This window comes from Periophthalmus magnuspinnatus, chromosome 4, assembly GCF_009829125.3.
Source record: "Periophthalmus magnuspinnatus isolate fPerMag1 chromosome 4, fPerMag1.2.pri, whole genome shotgun sequence".
NCBI classification, from domain to species: domain Eukaryota; kingdom Metazoa; phylum Chordata; class Actinopteri; order Gobiiformes; family Gobiidae; genus Periophthalmus; species Periophthalmus magnuspinnatus.
In genome coordinates, this window is record NC_047129.1 from 23,079,820 (window position 1) to 23,101,298 (window position 21,479).

General features: G+C 37.8%; 1 protein-coding gene across 1 annotated transcript; it reads left to right on the forward strand.

Annotated features, from left to right (window-relative positions):
* Window positions 1–1,001: 1,001 nt before the first annotated feature.
* On the forward strand, window positions 1,002–6,443 carry si:ch211-117l17.6 (regulator of G-protein signaling 21). The gene is made up of 5 exons (XM_033965441.2): window positions 1,002–1,133; window positions 2,366–2,464; window positions 3,880–3,935; window positions 4,038–4,204; window positions 5,445–6,443. The coding sequence occupies exons 1-5, from the start codon at window positions 1,057–1,059 to the stop codon at window positions 5,628–5,630; spliced, it is 585 nt and encodes a 194-aa protein (XP_033821332.1). The 5' UTR covers window positions 1,002–1,056; the 3' UTR covers window positions 5,631–6,443.
* Window positions 6,444–21,479: the final 15,036 nt, after the last annotated feature.

Below are 21,479 nucleotides of genomic sequence, written 5' to 3' on the forward strand. Positions count from 1 at the left end.
CATCGTCATTAAAACCACACTGGAGGAATCTTTGTCACTGATGTCAGGAACTCCTACAAAGACAGGTACTGGAATTTCATCACAGTGAGCTACAGGACGACGTGCTGATTCACGGTCAGGATACTTGAGGCTGCTTCGGTTCTTTCTGTTGATCCCAGTCACATCAATAGCCCAGAAGTAACTATTGATGTCGGCTCCCTCCAAACCATGGGAATTCCAAACTTCAGACAACTCTTCTTGCCTTTAGTCCACTGACGCAGATACTCGGTGCATGACTTGCATGCCATGTGTGGTGCCCAAGCTTCATCTTGGTCACCAAGTTTAATACCAAAATAAGCATGGTAAGCACGCTTTATGAAACTTGTGACTTGATTCCTGTTAGGAACATTGGTGTATTCACCGCAGATGTAGCAGAATATGTCAGGCTTATTTTTGCAAGATCTTCTAGTCGAAGGCATTTTATTCACTTGTAATATAAAAAAAACAATTAGTCATAAGTTGGCACATGCAAACTCTTCAGAATTTGTTTATAGCGAGAGATATAACATAATTTTGCATCATATGACGTGAAAATACTCATACATGTAAACAAAATCGTCCAAAAACAAATATGTAGCTTAGTTCAGAACGTTGACCTGATTGAGCAAAACCAATGTGATTTTTGGATTCAGCACATCAAAATGATCCTAAATCAGCAAAAAAATCTTAGACAATAAATTTAGTGTTGACCAGTGTAATTTATCTTATGTTTGACTACACTCCTCCTATGCATCAACCACTTAAGTCTATTTTAAACTTTTAAAACAAAATAAGAAATCAATCATTCCTGTTTAAACATTTGAACACGCTCTGAATCCAACTTTTACCCAACTTTCACCTCTGCGTCAAGACTGTCTGTGGTGCGTACATTGGAAAGGTATTCAGGGCCTGTCGCAGCTTGTTCAAAAACGTCATGGATTCTTTTTTTTTTCTTTTTTTTCAGGCATTTGAAGTAAAAAGAAGATAGTCCGGGTTAGTATAAACACTTTACTGTACAGAGAGCCCGAGGATGTAAATATGCCCAAAATGTTGTTCTCCAAAATAAGATTCTACGATATTAAAGATCTGATCAATGGAGTCAAAAGACCAAAACGGTAAGGAATTCTTATACAGTGGAACACATAACTAGTTTATTTGAGTTCCTAGTAGGCGTTCAGATTCAGTTTACTTACGTTACTTGAGTACTTACTTTACTAATAAGTTATGTGTAAGTTACAGAAGAAAATGTAAATATGAGGGCAGTTTTCTTACACTATGCTTAGTTTTTTTACTTGAGTAATATTATTTGAAGTAACAGCACTCTTTCTTTTAATAATGGCCTTGGTTCCTCTTCCCGCTCCAGTGACAAAAGCTTAGAGTTTTGTTTTTTGTAATATGAAGCTTGTTTTTTTTTAAATATGAAGCTTCATAAAACAGATGTTTCACCCACAGAGTTACTCAAGTACTTCAGAAGTATGTTCAGTTTTTACTATAACTTAGCGTATTATCTTATATATATCACTCCTTTGTGTGCGTTAGCTCTGTGTGTGGCAACAACCACTTCATGGAGACTGATATGTTGTCTCTATACAATATATTCCAGGCGAATACAATCACCATGGAAACAATCAGAGGAGTTAAAAGTGCATGTTACAACAATTTTTGGTTTGTTTAAAATAAAAATAAAAATAGACCTGGGGCTGAATTTTTATTATAATTTTATCATAAAGTGCATATGACAGGTTAGATTACTCATGCTACTAAAACATAATCAATCATTAGACTAAAAATCCGGTTGTTTTTCTTTTTTTTTTTAGATGAGGTTTATCATTTGGATGGAATTTTCTGTGTTGATAACACAGACAAGGATTCTGTTTTACTCCTGCATTTCTGTCCTTTTCTTCACTGCCACTAAACGGATATAAAACTATGATAAATATTTACCTCAGGGACTATCTCACTAAACCAAGTAATTGAAAAAAAAAAAAGAATACTGCCATATACACTTTAAATGCTTTGATGATTGCTCTTTTGAATAATTGAGTAGAACAAGAAATATGCCCATACCATTGTCAAGTTAACCCTTTTAATCAATACTTTAATCAAAATTTGCTACTCGTACAATCTCAAGATGGATGCCGCAATTGCTACAGCAGCAACAGACGTATCTATCTATCAATCTATCCCATCATCTATATCCAACCATTATTATAACTCATTGTATAAACCGTGAACCACAGAAGCCCATGGTTGTCTCCTCTGGTTTCCTTCCTCCTTCCTGGTTAGTTCACTTCCTCTTTCTCCTCTTCCACTTCAGTAAAGTAACGTTGTATTTGGACTGTCACAGGTTTGACTTTATCCTGAGCAGGAGAGCGCACAAAGATGAGGCGGTGGAGTGTGTTCTGGCGCGCAAAATGAACCATGAAACACAGTGGAAATCTCTCAGGTAAGTGCTAATATGTGCTAATAATGCTTACGATGCTAGTTGGGTTATGCGGGTGTGAAGCAATACTGGTCTGTGAGAAGAGAAAATTATGTTGTATATTATGACATTATTTATTTTAAAATTAAATTATTTATTTTAAAACATTTGATTCTTTTCTATAGCTTTTCTTATAGCTATTCAATCTTTTGGTTATTGTACATTTGATTCAAGTCTAATACAATGTGACAATACAAGTAAAAGTAAAGTAAAAGCAAAAGTTAAATCTGTCAGCTGGACAAAACATCGTAGGAGTGAAGACATTTTGCTGCTCATCCAAGTCGCTTCTTCACTTCTGGTCAGATTACTGGTGGACACTGCCTTATATCTATCTGAAGGGAGGAGCTAGCTACACTGAAACTGTAAACAGCTATCGCTTACAGTTTCAGCATTAATAGCTTTCATTCACCCTTTAATGGCCCTACTAGATTGCTCTGTTGTTCTCTTTGTTTCATTTGTTGCTTTGGGTTTGAGGATGTAATTGTAGATGGGGTATAATTAGTGTAGATGGGGTATAATTCTTGTTTATGGAAGGATTGTCTTTTCTAACAAAAATAGCTTCTTTAACTCCCCTTTCAAACAATTTCTTTTCTTTGAGATGGAGATGTACAGCGGACTGGGGTCCAGAAGAGCTCTCTCGACAGTGTTGGTACATTCTCTTATGGAGTGGCTGTTTAGTTTCTCCAGTGTACTGCTCACTGTAGTCTTCACTACACTGAATAGATATATATCCACAAGCAGAGAGGGCTTTCTCTAAGATCTAAGGCCAAAACTGTAAACAGACAGATATAAGGCAGTGTCCACCAGTAATCTGACCAGAACTGAAGAAGCGGCTTAGACGAGCAGCGAAACGTCTTCACTCCTACAACTTGTTCTAAGATATTTTAACATCAACATTGATGCAATAAAATAAATATAGCTTATGTATATAAATCAAATATGAAATATTTCAACATGAAATTATTCATGTAAAGTGTTTAGATTTGCACTGGAAAAATCCCCGAAACAATGAGACCACAAAGGGTGAACCACGACATAGTGATGGACCACTGTATTCATTTGTATGTAAACATTTAATAAATTACAACTGGAATCTGGAAACATTAGTGGGTGATTGGGTGTAAGATTGGTATTGAAATATTATGTTGTTTTTTGTTTTTTAATTGAGGTGTGGTTTATCATTTTACTTCCTAGTTGACAGTGATAATAAAATAAATATAAAGATAACCAATGGTAGAAAAATGAAACCAGGGCAGTTCATTCTAGACTGATTCACTTCTCCCAAAATAGTTCCAGGGAGATTTGCTGTAAGCTCACAACAACTGTGTGAGTATTGTGTATTCTTTTAGTAATTGTTTGTTGCAATATTTTTTGCACAGTTTGAAGCCTGGCTGTACCCTCCAACCATCTTTGGAACAACTTCTGCAAGATAAAGGTAAGAAAATCATTTTACTAGAGAATCCAACCCTGAACCTCCTTACTGAGAGGAGGAGACAGGATAACCACTCTGCCGCAGTAACATTAAAGTGTTTCACAGAGTACCAGCATTCGTTCCGCTCATTCCTTCAGTCTGAGTTCAGTGAGGAGAACCTGGACTTCTGGTTGGCCTGTGAGGACTTCAGGACCATCAGCTCAGAGGAGGAGCTGCGGAGGAGAGCTCAGCAGATCTACCAAGAGTTCCTCCAGACTACGGCCAAGAGAGAGGTACAGTTTATGTGATAATAATCTGACTATATTGGAAAGAATTCTGCTTTAGGTGAACTATGTAATTTTTTTGGCAGGAAGTCTGAAACCCGTTTGTCTCTATGGAATGTTCCACAGTGTTACATTAAACATAACTTGCATTTATATAGTGATTGCACTGCTTGAAAAACATGCATTCTTACTGTGAGTGGGCTGACCTCTCCACAGGTCTGACTTGTAACGTGATCCATAGAGATAGATAAATCAAAGCCCAATCTTGTCAGGTCTCAGAAGCTAAGCAAGGCTGGGCCTGGTAATTACTTAGATGAGAGACTGTTGGGACCAGGTGCCACATCGGGTAAACAGAGTACCAAAAACTGTGGTCAGTCGGGGTTGACCAAGTAACCAGCCGCTTGAAGGGGATGCATACATGCCATGAGAACCTGTTTGGCTGAGACTCTGAAGTTAATTGATACTTTGCAGTGACATCACACTGCAAAGTATCAATCACACCCCCGGGGAATGTTGATGACATCAGCTGCAAAGTATCAATTCTGGCTACACGACCAAGGAGTTGCAACATACCCCTCTTGTAAAACCTCTTGTGCATGTATCCTCATCATTGGTGACATTGCGGACCCTCCCCCAAAAATCTTACACAGTGCACCTCTAACAGTGTTTTCTTCATATTGACTGCATTGAAAAGGAGCAAACGATCACTGCCTAAGCAGCAGCAAAAAGGTATTAATAAACAAAGCATCTTGTCAGTTCTCCAGTCAGTGATGTTATTATGAGACATTGGATATGGAGCTCAACAGTGACCATATGCTTCGGTCCTGGAAGTAAATTTTCCTTTCTTTTTTCCCATAGACTTTTTGAAAAATTTCAGTTTCAAGTTCAAAGACATCACAGAGGCTAACTACATGCTAATTCTAAAACACGCATTAAGCTAGCGGTATTGATTTTACAGACAGATTTTAAATTAAATTATAGATCTTGTGGTCAATAGTTAGCAAAGAGCTGATAAGTTTTGAGCAAGCATGCACATTTTTAATTCACTTTTTTTTCAGACAGTCTATGAGAAAAGTGAATGAGAAATTTACTTCCAGAACCAGGGATGGGCGGTCACTGTTGAGCTCCATTGCAGTCACATTGTCACAATAACCACAGTCAAGAGGGAAGTCGAAAAGCCCTGCTTAAACCTGTTTTAGTCCTTTTCAGGCCACATCCATAATCTTTCCTTGTTTGCCTTTGGTCTCAGGTGAACGTGGATCATTGGATCCGTGAGAAGATCCTTGTGTCTCTGGATAAACCCAACGCGTTGTGTTTCAGAGAGGCTCAGAAGCATGTGTATGCTCTGATGGAGAGGGACTCCTGGCCACGCTACACCCACAGCCAGAAGTGCCAGAGCATGGGCACCAAGTCACGTACACTCTGGTACATCTAGACCTGGTTTGGACTAGGTTTAGATCTGGCTTCAAGTCACACACACACACACACTGATACTTCTAGGAGGAGAGGGGAGAAGACGGGGTCAGATCTGGTGTAGACCTGGTGTAGACCTGGTGAAGACCTGGTGTAGACCTGGTTTAGGCCTGGTGTAGGCCTGGTGTAGACCTGGTTTAGGCCTGGTTTAGACTGACAGAATGTCACACACACACTGGTACATTTTGGAGGGGAGAAAACTGGGCATAGCCTGGGTTTAGACTGGGTTTGGACCATTCAAATTGCGATTTTGATTTGATTGCTATTCATCTCACTCTTTTATATCCTGGCATGGATTAGACATGTCACCAAGTCACACACACACAGGCACATTTAGGAGGGAACGGGACTGGGTTTAGATCCGGTGTAGACCAGGTAGCAAGTAACGTATTGGTACTAAATGAAAAGTCTAAGAGAGAAAGGGATTAAGGCCAGCTTTACACCTAATTTAGACCTGACTAAGTCCTCATTTAGCCCAGGTTTAGATTTAAGTTTAACCCATGTTTAGACCTTGTTTAAACACACCCACTGGTAAAGTTTTGAGATAAAGACAGGGGGGAGGGAACAAGCAAGAAGACTGGGTTTTATCCTGGTTTCGATCTGTATTAGTCCTTGTTAGTTGTGCTAGAACTGTATTTGTCCTGGGTTATCCCTGGTTTAGACCTGATTTAAACCTGGTAGCAGATTTGAAACTGAAAACTGCATCTGTACATTTGATGGCAGTGGAAAAAGCAAAGGAATGTCATATGGTACGTGAATAAAAATGACTGAAAAATGTGTTTGTGAAATAGTAGAAATGTTGATGAAAGTTTGACTGAAAGTTTTGGAAGTTTTTTTTTAAATGTTTACTGTTCTAATAAAGATGAGATTTCTTGTTTACTGTAAAGTTTTTAGCTTTGATGCATTATTGGGTAGAGTGGCCTAAAGTTGTACTCAAGTATATGTAAGACCATGCTACTTAAAGGTGCATTGTGCAAGTAAAAAAAAAAAACAAAAACAAAAAAACATTGGAGCAGCATTTGAGAAATGTAGAGAGCTCAGATTTACTCTGGGTATAAGAAGGTGTGTCACTTATATTTAGAATCAAACTTCTGGAGAGGAAAGCCAAAGATGCATCTTTGAGAGTTGTTTGGTTCGTGCTCGCACAAGCCTGCTCACAGTAAACACACACAACCCTGGAGCTGCAGTTCCACTTCACACCAGATGTGGCAAACTAGTACAAAAACTGTGCAACTTGTACAATGCTACTTTAAAGCCAGTAGTGAAAGAAGTCCTCAGTTTTCTTACTTAAGAAAAAGTAATGATACCAGAGTAAAAAAAATACTCAAGTAAAAGTATTACATTAAAAAAATCTACTAAAGCAAAAGTATTAAAGTATTTTAAAAAATGTACTTAATGAGTAAAAAGTAAATGTATTCTGAGGTCTAATGCAGCTTCAGATGTAGTGATCTGGATAAAGATTTGTGTTGAAGTTTGTCCAACAGAAACAATTATATTGATCTTTTTTTATTGTAGCTGTTTTTATAATAAAAAAAAACAAAAAAAACAACAAAACAAAACATAACTATAATAATAAAAACAAACTTTTACATTTCAATCTTGTTCAAAAATGTACTGCAGTAGAAAGTACAGGTACCTGCTCTCAGATGTAGTGAAATAAAAGTAAAAAGTAAAAAAAAAAATCTACTTAAGTAAAGTACAGATACCTAAAATTGTACGCTTTTTTTTTTTTTTTTAAGTACAATACTTTACTACTTTTATTTTGTTACGTTCCACCACTGCTTAAAGCATTATGTGAAATCAACTTTTCAGAGCTTTTAACCATGTAATACTTGTTTCCCCTTCTCATTTACTCAAGTTGTATTTGGAGTGATTCGTGCATGTTTGAGTAATCTTTAATTGTTTATTCTCAAAATGCCATATTGCCAATCAACCCATGTTTTCAAAGCCATCCACATTCGCCCACTGCTCTCTACATACTTTGTTCTCCTATTTTATTTTCATAATCGGTGATGTGCATAGGATTCTGCAGGATTTTTTGTCATTTTGGTAAAAATGAAAAAAACAACAAAAAACCTCTGCTTCTCGCTAATATGATTTGGAGCTAACCATAGCAGGTGCTGACAACTTCACGGGTGTCTTTGTTGGGATGACGTCAGCTCCCACTGGGCACTGCACTTTTCTAACAAGGACGTCAGCAGACTTGTTTCTTTTATTTAGTTGTTTTAGATTTATATTGTGATTTGAAAGATGACGTCCTTTTCTCTCCTATCTTGCCTCTTCTTCATCCCCCTTGTTTCTCTTTTGGTATTGTAGCTCTAGTGGATTGCCCCCCTCCTCCTTCTGACTCTCTTTCTCTCCTTTGGTCTTTTGATCTTGTAGCTTCAGTAGACTTGACACCCCCCCTCCCTCCTCCAGTTCTCTTTCTCTCCTCCTGTCTTTCCCTCCCTTGCTTCTCTGGTCTTTTGGTCTTGCAGCTTTAGCGGACACTGTATGGAAAAGCTCTGGCCTCGTGCTCTCTACATGGACACATTTGTGCAGATTGTGCCTTAAAAAGGAGCCCAGCTCAGTCTAAAAATACTCCCAGGCTCGGGCTCCGATCAGGGCAGCGGTGTGGAACTGAGGCCCAGGGACGACTCCATCTTAGGGAGACCAAGGAGAGAGAGAGAGGGGCAAAGGAAAGTATGCTCTCTTAGTTTTATATCTGGAAATCTGGATCATATGTGACATATTGAACATTTTGAGGGGAAATTCATAGGGATTTGCCAAAATGGTATAAAAAGTAAATTCATGCTAATGTTTACTTTGGCTAAGTTATAGTGCATTTTATTTATTATAGTTACATTTGTTGAAGAAAAGTTGAAAATTAAAGTAAGTAGTATTGAGTTGTGAAATGGGATCCCTCTGTAGAGCTTATGCAGGTGACAGCACAACATTCCACATTTTTAGAATGGCAAATAATGACATTTTCTTCTGTAAAAGCTCAAAACACATCTAAAATGTGAAAGAGCTGCTGCAGTTTAATGATGAATGGTTCATTAGGGGTATAATTGACATAAAGAATTAGATTAAGTTTAGTTCTAAATTAAAGCAGAACTCACATGGCCTGAGTGTTTGGCCTTGACTAGAAGAAGAGTTTTGAGGCACCACTCAGCCCTAGTTGAGAAATATTACCAATCCAGTATAATCAATGATCTAAATTAATAAATTGTTTCATAATTCATTTTATTCATATTTATTGTGCAAGTTAAACAGACAATTTGAATATGAAATATGCAAATCATTGTGCTTTCCTTTAGATTGGTCTCTAAAGATTAAATACATTAAGAATTATCTAAGGTCACGTATTGAGATTGATCAATTAACCCAATCTGTGATATGTGAACGAACAACTGCGAGCAGGAAGTTTCTAGCGATCTAAAGGTCCACTCTCGGAGGCTCTCCTCCGATGCTGACAAAGAACGCCACAGAAAATAGCTACATTAAATTGAATTAAAAAAAATAATCTGTTGAATACAAAAATTGAAATATTTAAATTTGGAAAAATGTGAAATCTTTACTTTTGGACAGATGAGCTATAGTACTTTGGATTAAAAACATATCAAAAGAGTTTTGGAAGTTGAACTCCTTGGCCGTGGTCTCTTTTGTTGTTTGTCCTGGGTCTTGACTTGGCTGAAGTTCTGTGGGAGTTTTGGAAGATGAGGTGAGTTCTGTGAATTTCCACTCACATGTGCATTATGAACCATTAACAAAGTTTTTCACAAATACAAATATTCACAAGAGATTTACAAATCAATATGTGCAATACTCACAGTATTCACAGCATGAACAATTTACAGCGCTCCTCTTCTTTCTGTGGAAAAGTCATTCATTGGCTGAGATTGAGAGTCTAATCTTGTGGCATTTGTCCTTTAACTGTGAAGTCTTTCAGTTAAGGCAAATTTCTCTGAATTACTTCAGTTTGTCAATTGTTTCATTGTAGGACAAACCTTGTAGTTCTTTTAAGAAGAGTTCATTCCAAAGTTTTATCCAACTTTCAAACAACAGTATCTTTGCCTGTGTGAACGTGCATGCATAAATCTTTCGATGGAATTTAGGTCTGGTGTGAGGCGCTGGGAGGCGCCAGGATGCATTTTCCTGTAGCCAAAGAGTTTAAACATTTCCTATTGAGGTCCGTTACCATGACAGTGGTGAAGAGGTCCTTTCATAGGTCAATCTGTAAGGCTATAATAATACATTTAAAAGTCTGTGAAAATCAAGTCAACAGTAATGAAAAACAGTTAACAGTTAACTAGCTGTTAATTAATTAGCTAACTAGCTGAACTGAACTTTTCTCTCCTTAAATAAGATGTTTCTGAGTTTGTGTGTTGAGGATATTAAGTGTTGTGGAGTGATCTGAAGTGTCCTTTATCTCCTCCATATCATTAGCTAACATGTTAGCTAAGCTTTGCACAGTCACAGTGAAAACAGAGAATTGACTATCCAGTTTCCATTTTGTCATATAAAACAAATTTGAGCTAGGCAAGGCAAGTTTATTTGTATAGCACAATTTGTACACAAAGTAATTCAAAGTACTTTACAGAATAAGAAGGACATTAAAATCACACAAATAAAAACATAATAAAATTAACATTAAAACAGAAGAATGTAGAATAAAAATCTTTCAGTCATAAAAGCTAAACAAAAAATAGAGCCAAGGACAAAAGGTAGGGCAAAAAAGCAAAGAAACACATTTTGTCGACCTCGGTGCTGCGCAGTCGGGATGTTGAGGGGGATTTTTTGAATACAGTGTTGTCAGTGCATAACCCTTATATGTCACCATATGCTGATTGATTTATTTTACTACAAAAACAAAAGACCTGAAGCCTGTACAACAAAGCTGTATTAGCGGGCTAGCGAGGTAACTTTGGGGTTCACCCTGGCTTAGCGGTACTACAAAGCCTGAACCTGAGTTTCATTGAAACAGGCAACCCAAGTGCTAAGTGCCGACTTCACATCAACGTAGCAACTGCATTTCCTTTGGTTTGTTTATACATTATTTTAATTCCTCGTATATTTTATGATTTTGACACTTCTTGTCTGTGAAGTATGTAGCTCTTATCTTTTCTATCATGCTGATTGGTCCGCTGGCGTTAACATGCATGATTGTTCTGTGAACGTGTATGGCTTCATTTAGAAAATCCAGGTCTGACAGAGTGAATTGTGAATCCGGTTCGTGGTACCACATTTACTTAACAAGCTGTCTTAGATTCAGAGAAAAAATGACATTTGTTTAAGCATAAAGATAAACTCCACTGTCATGCCGCTATTATACACACAGTGATGGAACATGATGACTACTTGTTTTAGCGTACAGGGGCTCCACAGTGGGACTTGGAATAAATCCGTGATTGATGATTGTAGTAGTTTCAGAAAGACAGAAAACATGTATATTTTTAACATTCAAATATATAAACAACCAAGAACCATATACACAAAATGACCCATTTTGAATTATTTCAGTCATTTCTTATGTTTTAGAGGCGAAACTTGACTGACACCATCTCACTGCACAGATTTCAGATCCTCTACTGTTCCCACACCCTCTGTAATGTTTAGAGAAGATCATCTTGAATACTCTAAGGAAGATTGGGGAACGTCTTGAGGATGATGGCAGGATTTCTTCTTTGGACAGTTGACATCCTGGGTCTGAGGTAAGATAAGACAAGTCTCATAAAAGCAAACAGCACAAACAGCATTCATCACACTTAAAGATACAATGTCAATATGGGACAGTGTTCGTGATGTGCAATGGAACAAGGCACAAAGGAATGTTTGTATTTATTCCTCCTGCAGCAGGCCACTCTATAAACTCTTCCACATACACTTTGGACTGTGGCTGTGTAGAACTGCACCAGGATGCATCTAAGAACCTCAAAAGATCTCCTTAGAAAGTAGGTTCTCTGGTGCAGTGGTAATCTACATGTGGTGTCCAGGAAAGGGAGTTGGTGAATGAAAAATGGTCTCAGGGCAGTTGGAAATGTCCACAAATATTTAGTGATTTTCATTTGATTTTCAGTAAACACGCTCATAACCTGTTTTAATTTCTTCTGGACAGATTTCACAATGTCATCGCAGTCCACTGTCAAGGTCAAAAACAAAATTCCACCGGCTGGGTAGTACTATCATTGTTTGTCATTTGTCACCATAGCAATTGCCTACATGTGCACATTAGTAGTGTATTACAGTGGCAGACCCAAGTTAACACAGAGTCACAGAAGGCAAGCAACACCCTGACCTTAATCAGCAGGAATTTGAAGCACTGCCCCCCGGGAGGCCAAAAGCATCGCCTATAACTCGTCTGATCCTCATCTATCAAAGAGTAAACTTGAAAGAGTACAAAGAAGGGCAGAACATTTTGTAACTTCTGACTATGGTCCAAAAAGCAGCCATGGATAGGGACAGTTTGAACTTGTACAGTACTCAGGAACTTCATGGGAGATTTGCTTTAATAATAGACATTGTTTATTAGACTTTATTAGACTTCTACACTTCTAAGTCCACACAAACAAAGCATAATACGACGTCAGATTCCGATATGACATAGCATTCCGATATGACGTCACATTGCGATATGATGTAACATTCTGATATACTACATACCCAAATGACATCACATCCTGAAATGACATGACATTCAGATATATCACATTCTAAAATTACATCACATTCCGATATGACATGGTTATGACGCTTATTTGTTCATTTTTGGGATGAAGTTCCACCCGGCGTACAAGCATCAGGGGTAGAGCTGAAAGATTTGGGAATAATATCTTTATTTTCTGATTAGTATTACCATTGTGATTAGATTTTATGTTTTAATAATAGTATTCTGCTCAAAGTTCACAATTTAAACAGGAAAACTGAAAAAAGACTGAAATATCCACTGACAAACTAATATAAAAATCACATTTCAGAACATGTTTGTACCAATCTAAACAGGGTTAGCCATTTTTTTTATGCAGAGAGGATTAAAAAAAAAAGAAAAAAAGCTCAAATAAAAATAAACATCTAGCCATTTTGACTTGCGTATTCATTTTTATTGAATCATTTTATCACAGTGGTTCACAGCTCTCTGGTGTCTGAGTGTGACCCTCCACAGCTCTGTCGCTGCTTCACTTCCTGGTTCTTCCTGGCTGGTTTCCATGGAGACAGTGTTTGTTTTTGGCCCAAACAGCGACAAATCGGGCGAGAAGTTCCACAGAGGGAGAGGATTTCAGGAACAAGCCCTGTGAGCCCTGGTCTAAAATGGGCTCTGACGTGAGAGAGGAGCTGCTCGACCAAGTGGAAGACTGAACCCAGCGCTCACTTTATTAAGGCTTATTTATATCTTTATGAAAATATTTATGAACTCATTATTTAGGTCTATGTTCATTTCATCAAAAAAACATAAAAATAATAAAATACAAATAAAAGGATTAAAAGAGACCAGGGCTAAATCAACACTCAATCAGATCTTTAAATAATGTTGTAGTTGTATCCCTTCTCATTTACTGAAGTTGTATTTAGAGTGATTCATGCATGTTTGAGTAATCGTTATTCTTGACGTAATCACTCCGACTACCCCCATTTTCACTGCCATCACACCCACTGCTCTGTACTTACTTCGTTCTTTTTTATTTTCTATATTGGTAATAAATGTAGGTTTAGCCAATAGGGTGTGCCCATTTTGTCACAAATGAGCTAGTTGCTTGCTAGTGTGATCTATATGAGGGGCCGACAGCATGTGGCGCTTTGTTGTGATAACATTTACTGTGATGTACCATAAAGGTCCAGGTGGGAATCGGCTCCCAAGGACTCCCATTGGACATTTTAGAGAGATATTGTGATTTTAACTGTTTAAAATATAACATAATGATCCACACATGTCATAGTCATATTACAATTACAACTATATAGCAGACAAAAGCACAGCATGTCCTCTTTAAGTCTGCTCTCTGTGCATGTGAGATTGTCCATGTTGAAGCAGTCCGGATTTAAAGGTTGAGTACGTGCAATTTGTATTTCAAATTTCATCGAAAAAAACCCCACAAAATTCTGTGTCTCTATAGGGGATACAGAATTTGACACAGAGGTGGATGTAAACCAGTTTGGTGCTATGTATTTTTAAAAGATCGAGTGGTGGTACATCATTTCAGAGAGGCAGGTCAACAAAGAGATACACCTTATGCACAGAAAAGTAGTCCCACTGAAATCTAGACTCATCTACATCTAGAGTCTAGATTCAAACCATGGGATCAAGAATACACACCTACTCTCCAATATGAAGATGTGAGTCTGGTCACCGGTGAATCTTCCGGTTTTCACATGGACAGGGGAACAATGTTCCCTCAAATTTTTCACGAGTCTGAGCAAACACACAAACTCCCTGAGCGGTCCCATGGACCACTGTGAGCGACATCAGACGTGTGCACTGTGGTCATGCTGCATCACATCCATCCAAGTTAAATGGTTTATTAAAAGAAACAAATTACTGCATTTACATTTCTGTTATAAGACTTTTAATTAAGTGCTTTAGCCACTTATACAATGAAAATGACAGAAATCTTGCTAATGACCTGTGTAGTATGGTAATGCTATTGGAAGTATAAATATTTCATTTTAACTATGGAAAAGTATGAGCTTCCAACCAAACTAAGCCAACTGTAAACTCCAATGTTGAAAACACACTTAACATTTTTATTATAAAGCTCTGACTTGTATTATGAGTATAAGTCATTGTGTGAAGCTTTTGCTGTGCACTGAGTGAGATTGTCCTACTGTGTCTGGGAGACAGTCCAGTCCGTTAACTCTTTTTCAGTATATGACACGATCATTTGATGTTTACAACTCATAAACTAGTGACAGTCAATGACCAATACACACTGAGAGGAATCTGTATCTGCACACCCAGCTGCTCTATTACTGTACATTTACATACCATATCAGATATCAGGGGCGCAGATTGGCATTAGCTAATGCTAATAATTACACATAATACACATTTGACCCACAATTAAGTCAATAGCAGAATAAACCACGCTTACCGATCAGGAACAGCATCCAGTCCATCAAATCATAAGGTCCTCTACTCCTCAGTCCACCATGAGATCTTCACTCGGTTCCACGAACCGTTCCGGGTCCGAGATGCCTCCAGTTTAACTTGTACAAACATCCACAGTGTCCTCGGTCGCGTACTTCCTTTGTTTTGTCCGTTTCGTCATGTTTAAAACACAAAACTGCTGCAAATCGGTGCGTAAAATTACGCAATTACGCGTGCGTAATTTTACGCACGGATCTTTGCCTGAGGGCGGGCCGTCGGAACGTTAAGGGGTTAAACACTTAGCATCATTAGCGAGTCTTCACTCCACATCGGCCACATCGGCTAAAACTCTGGTAGCGGCGCATGAGGAGCCTGTTAATGACGTAGATAAGCTGCGCAAATACATATGTGAATCACATAATTGTCTGGAGCAGCTCGTCCCCGGTCACACTCACTGACTCACATTGAAAAATAGCGCAGAATGAATTGTTGTGTGTTTATTTTATTTTCAACTCCGGTTCGATTTTTTTGTGCGCAGCACAGATTTTCTGTGCGCGGAGACCATGTCAGCAGTGCGCAATTGCGCACGCGCGCAGCTTAGAGGGAACAGTGCAGGTGAATTACCCAATCAGGGACATGCATGATCCATACATATACAAATAAATATGGCTGTGTACGAGGTACTAAAAACCTGAAAAAAATAACACAAATGACTGAAAAACATATTTTGTTGCAGAATCGGTGAGTGAAGCACTAAACTCTGTTCATCTGAAAGTGAGAGAAATCTGATTTTATTCAAAAAGTGTGCATATCCAGTGAGATTCTTCATTGCTTCATGCTTCACAAAAAAAATAAAAAATAATTCAGATTACACAATAATGTTGTGGCTCAATGTGAAAAGAGTGCATGGGAACCAGACTGATATCCCTCTGTATTGTCTCATTCTGGATTTGCCAGGCAAACTCACATCACTTAAGCCACGGAATTTGATGTATTCTGTACTTTTTTATATTTAATCTGCCCTAACCCAAACTTTCAACACTCATTTTACACATTTACAGACTTGAGCTCATTCATTTGGATCTGACTCACTGCTGCGGCACCGCGAGAGCTGCTGCACTGTAAGGAGGTCTTCAGTGCTTTCTAAGAGGTCATGAAAATATGAAGAGTGAAAAAACAATTGGCCACATTTTGGATTTGCAGGGAATTCTTGCATTATGCTCTTTTCCAGGTGCACACACTTAGCTGTCATAAAATCTTTCCTGCTCCTCCATGATTTCCTTTTGGACAACACAAAGGTATTTCTTTCTAACTCTGGTGTGTAGTCTTTGAATCTTAATATGGCATCCATCAATGGTATCATGATGTGGTGAATGGAGCGTAACAGTAACCACCCTGGTTTGGTTAGGTAAAATTCCCATTAATTTTTTGCATAGAAAAAAATAAAAAAATAAAAGAAATAAAAGTTTGAAAGCGTGCTTGGGGTCAACTATGTGGTACCTAACGACCAATTTTATAAAAAATAAATAAATGAAACTTTATGAACCTCTAAGCTGTAAAAACATTTTGCCAAACCTTTCTTTTTAAACATGCTTTTTGGACTTAAAACAATGGCATTATGAATATTAGTTACCACATAGTTGATAAGCCTCCAGGATGTCTTTGAACTCTTAATATTAGAATTTTTCAAAAAGTCTATGGGAAAAATGAAAATAGCACATTTTGAGATTGAAGGAGGTTGTCTTCTCACAGATGAAATGTGATGATATAAAAAAGAGAATAATGGCACAAAAACATTGGAGCACTTCAATGACTCATCAGTGAGCAGTTGTCAGATAGTTCTCTAAAGCTATTTGGACTGTCGTCTACCAATCTTCTCAAATATTTGAAGAGATTTTCCACTAAGTCTGTCTTCAGGATCGCTTCTGGTGCCATAAGAAGATGAGCTAGGATTGCTTGTCTGGGGAGAATACTAAGAAGATAAGAATTAGACACAGGGAGAAAAACATTAGGCCTGAGTTTTCTTAAGTCATGATTTACATAGGTATAGGATTAGCCTACTCTAATTTCATATGTCTGGCTCTGCCTTCCTGCAAACCAACATGATAATCTAGCATTCACAATGTGCTTGTTAACACTATTAATTATTGCAGTTGCTTTAGTGGTGTTTTAAAACCATTTGCCCTGTGACACTTGCCTCCATACAAACTCCGCTACAGTTTACATGCTATTCCCCAGTGTAAATTGGCTGAGGATCTTGGTTTATGGGGCACTAAAGTGTCTCTAGGGATAGATCATGCGCTGCTCAGAGTTCCACTTCATAGAGCCGCTCCCTGTTTGGGCAAAGACTGAGGCTCTGAAGTCATGGAACAAGTCTACAGGTAAGTCCTGCTCTGTTGAAGCAGCTTTTGTGAGCTAGTAGTCCAGTTATACAGTGGTGACCTCATGTTACCATCTGGAGTTGAGTTTCATCCATGTATGTTTGATAGCAAAAGATGAAATTTAAACCCGTCAACTGGACAAATCGTTGTAGGAGTGAAGACATTTCGTTGCTCATCCAAGCCGCTTCTTCAGTTCTGGTCAGATTACTGGTGGACACTGTCTTACATCTATCTGAATGTTTGTTTGAGTAATGTTTGAGTATGTATGTTTGAGTAATCCTCCATACTAATGTAGCTAACACTTTTATTTGTAAAAATGTTAAATCTACATCGCCAACGCTAGATGCTCAAAATTGGGATGAAGTTCAAAATTTTCAGCGTGAACAAAACTTTTCAATAGGGAAAGGAAATAGGCTGGTGTCAAATTTTACTTACGCTGCCCTTTTCAAATAAGTTAAGGCAAGTTTATTTGTATAGCACAATTCGTACACAAAGTAATCCAAAGTGCTTTACAGAATAAGAAAGACATTAAAATCACACAAATCAAAACATAAATAATCACAATCAATCATCATAAAGTTACCATTAAAACAGAAGAGTGCAGAATAAAAATATTTCAGTCATATGCACAGCTAAACAGAACCGTTTTGAGCCTGGATTTGAACATTGTCAAAGTAGAGGCCTGTCTCACATCTTCAGGAAGACTGTTCCAGGTTTTAGCTGCAGAAAACTGAAATGTTTAGTCCTGACTCTGGGCACCAGCAGGAGGCTTGTCCCTGAAGTCCTCAGAGTGTGAAATGGTTCATATGGCACTAACATGCTCTTTAAAAACACTACATTTGCAGTGTATGCCACAGGACCTCAGATAATGACTGTGAATGTTAGAAGAGTGGAGAAAATATAGCCTAATACACACTATGATGTCAAAAAATACATTTCACAAGAATAGAGCTCCTGCATGAGTGGTGGGCCTAGCTGCTAACGCTAATCTTGCAACACACGCCACTGAGCTTGGCCCATTCACTCAATTCACCTTGTACAAACGCTGGGGCTTGGGTGAAGCTGCAATATCAAAATCACTGCCTGAATCCGGATGTCCACATCAACTCCTCATTCACTACAAAGTTAGTGCTAAGCTTCAGTAAAAAAAAAAAGTGGTAAATATTGATCAAATCCAAAAAGAAGAAGAAGAAAATGAACTTATACAAGTTTAAGATAAGATGGATCTCACATTAATATCAAAACACACTGGAATATTTATCTTTTTGCCTGAACTCAAGCATGTACACATTTTTTCCTCCATGCAATTGCTAAATGTCTTTACCCAGTATGGATATATTGTATAAGCAGCTCTTGAATACAAAATATGTCTGCTATGTACTTTTTGCATCTAATTGTAAAGGATTTTATAGTCTGATCATCAAGAAGTGCACTGTTAGCATGCTAGTTGTTGTTTGTGGTGAATAATTAGGATGCTCGAATGCATACGGTGAGTGAAGAATGAGTTTGGACTGTAAACTGTTTCAAATAACTTTTCAAGGTGCATTGTGGGAAATTTTGAGTGCCTTACTTTTTTCCTTACATTTGGACAGCACTAAAAATGCCGTGCCCCTAAACAGTGACCTATGTGTGTAATAGTGTGAACACTTGAGCGCAGCCTTGGTGGTTTTTACAAGAAATAGGAACTCATGACTTTCTGGTTTGAGCCTTTTTAGAGACAAATGACGTAAACACAGATATAACTTTGGTTTACTGACGTGTGTATTTCATATGCAAATGAGCAAATGAAATGAACACAACATACCCATAACATGCTGTATGGTTGTACTCAAAATACTGATACGATAATATAAGGTTACAGACTACTTAGTAATATTAGATTAGATTAGATTAGATAATACTTTATTGTCAGATCAGAGATCTGAAATTTGTCTTGCACATAAAAACAGTGGCTCCGTTGCTACACATTAACATCACACATGCGACACAAACACTAAACAAACATTAATTCAAGTCACTTTCTAGCACTTTGATAGCTATGGATTAAGCTACTTGTTTATTTTAAGGATTGACTGATGAACAAAAGAATGCTTCAGCCTAACCTTATTAAATCGTGGAACACTGAACTGTCGCCCAGATGTAAGCAGTGCATATTCACAGTTCAAAACATGGTTAGAGTCAGAAATGATGTTTCTTGCCAGTCGTATTGTGTTATTATGATAGGCAGCCTCATACTGACCTTCTAATGGCTGACCCACAGTCTTGGAATATGTGTATAGATGCAGAGATGCTTTAAAAGGTCCTATACTATACTACATTGACTTTTGTGAGCTTTAAGCCATGTTTGAATGTTGTTATCTCAACAAAAAACATACCTGGAGGTGTGGTTTGTTTCATTCACACGTTTAATTAATTCTGTATTATTAATCTGTCGATATCTCCAAAACCCAAAATGCTCTATTCCACCTTGTGATGTCATGAAGTGGTAGTTTTTAAGTTAGTTGAGTAGAGATGCGCAGTTCCGGGGCTGAAATTACCCAACTTATTCTAGTGAAGGCCTACTGGAGCACTTCCTGTATGTGAAACACACATGTTTTATGTTAAACATGTGTGAATGAAACAAAACACAACTCCCAGTATGTTTTTAATGAGGAAACAATATTATAACATAGATCAGAAAACAGTGTACTATGGACCCTTAAACAACATAAATTTATAAACTGCAGAGTTGTACACACTAATATGCTCACTACTACATTAAGGCTGTATCTGCTGAGGTGAAAAATGTGACTTACTCATATGACAATGATATTAAAGCCATTGTGCACATGAGATCCCAATGCATTTTGTTATTCTACATCATCAAAATTTAATAAACTGTTAACATCAGTTTTAAAGAGAGGCTATTATGCTACTTTTTTTTTTAGCTTTCTACCATGCTATAACATTGCTCCCTCATGAAAAACATGTCTGCATGTCCAAAACGGTTGTATATATCATTCATGCATGTTTGAGCAATTTTGCAGTCTCTCCCGGGCCCTATTCGAACCTGCCTTATGCAACGCTCAGCCCACAAGCCTACATCACCCATGCTCCCACAAGACACTTAAATAAATATACAAAAACATGATGCAAAACTTTACACGACGACTTGACAAACCTGATGCAATGTGCAGTAGTTTTGTTAGCGGGATGCACACTGATAGCACTCTAAAGGGGGAGTGACGTAGCATAGAGAGCAAAGAGACGGAGGACTCAGAGTGCCAAAAACAAAACTCAAACATTATAAAACATGTTAATATGGTGTTTTTTTTGGGCAAATATAGCCTCTTCAAAACAATAAAAGGTAACACGGTGATTAAAATACGTCATGTGTTTGCAATTAATACCCCATAGACGTAAAATACTCCCATTTTAAGCGATATCACGGACATTTAGCTCTAAAATGTCCACACAGCAGGATTATACTTACTTCAGATTCAGTATCATTTCTCCTGTTCACTTCTGCAAACTGGAAACTGCTGACTACTATGTCTGCTACAGCACCTTTTTTTCCATGGTCCTGTTTTCTGCATGTTTTTTTTTTTTTTTTTTAACATAGACTGTATATGCTGGTGCTATAATAAGAACAGGATTAGACACTCCTCCTCTGTCCTGATCATAGACTGTATAAACAACTGGACTAAGGGAGTGTAATGTCACCCATAGCGTTCGGCTCCGGTAAAATGAAGCTTATCAAGGCTAGCATGTATAGGGGCGGATTTGGAATTCCAACCGCGAGTATCATAGCAACCAAAGAGCCAATCTGGAGTGACGCTGTTCAAGGTAACGCCACTTCCCGCCTGCATTTTCCCAGCATAAACTTTTAGAAATTTGAAAATCTCCTAAAGTCAGAGTTTGTAAGATTTAGCCTAGCCCTTCTCTAACTTCATGCTAGCGCCACTCTAGCCACATTGCCCTGATTGGTCGGAACTGATCATGTGGTAAAAGTTTATGTTGTCACACAGTGGGCGGAGCTGGGGAAATATTCAGGAAGTAATGCAGAAGGGAAAAAAAAGGCCATTGACGCCATCTTTGTTTCGTCTTCCAGATCCTATTGTGCTTCCACGACCCCAAGCGGTGCGAATCAGTTTGTACGTTTAAAATGTTGGCGACTAGCATCAACTTCAAGGTCTAGCGGAGTAAGGACTGGAGGATTAATCGAAAAAGTCAATCAGTCATGTCCAATAGTCAGTTTGGTTCTTTTTAATGGAGAGTTTGGAGTCAAGAATCAATATTAAGAGCTGTTTTTATTTTATTTTTGCAAGTAATTAATTAAAATTTTTTTTTAAAAATTAAAAAATTAAAAATCGATCAATATGAGGACAGG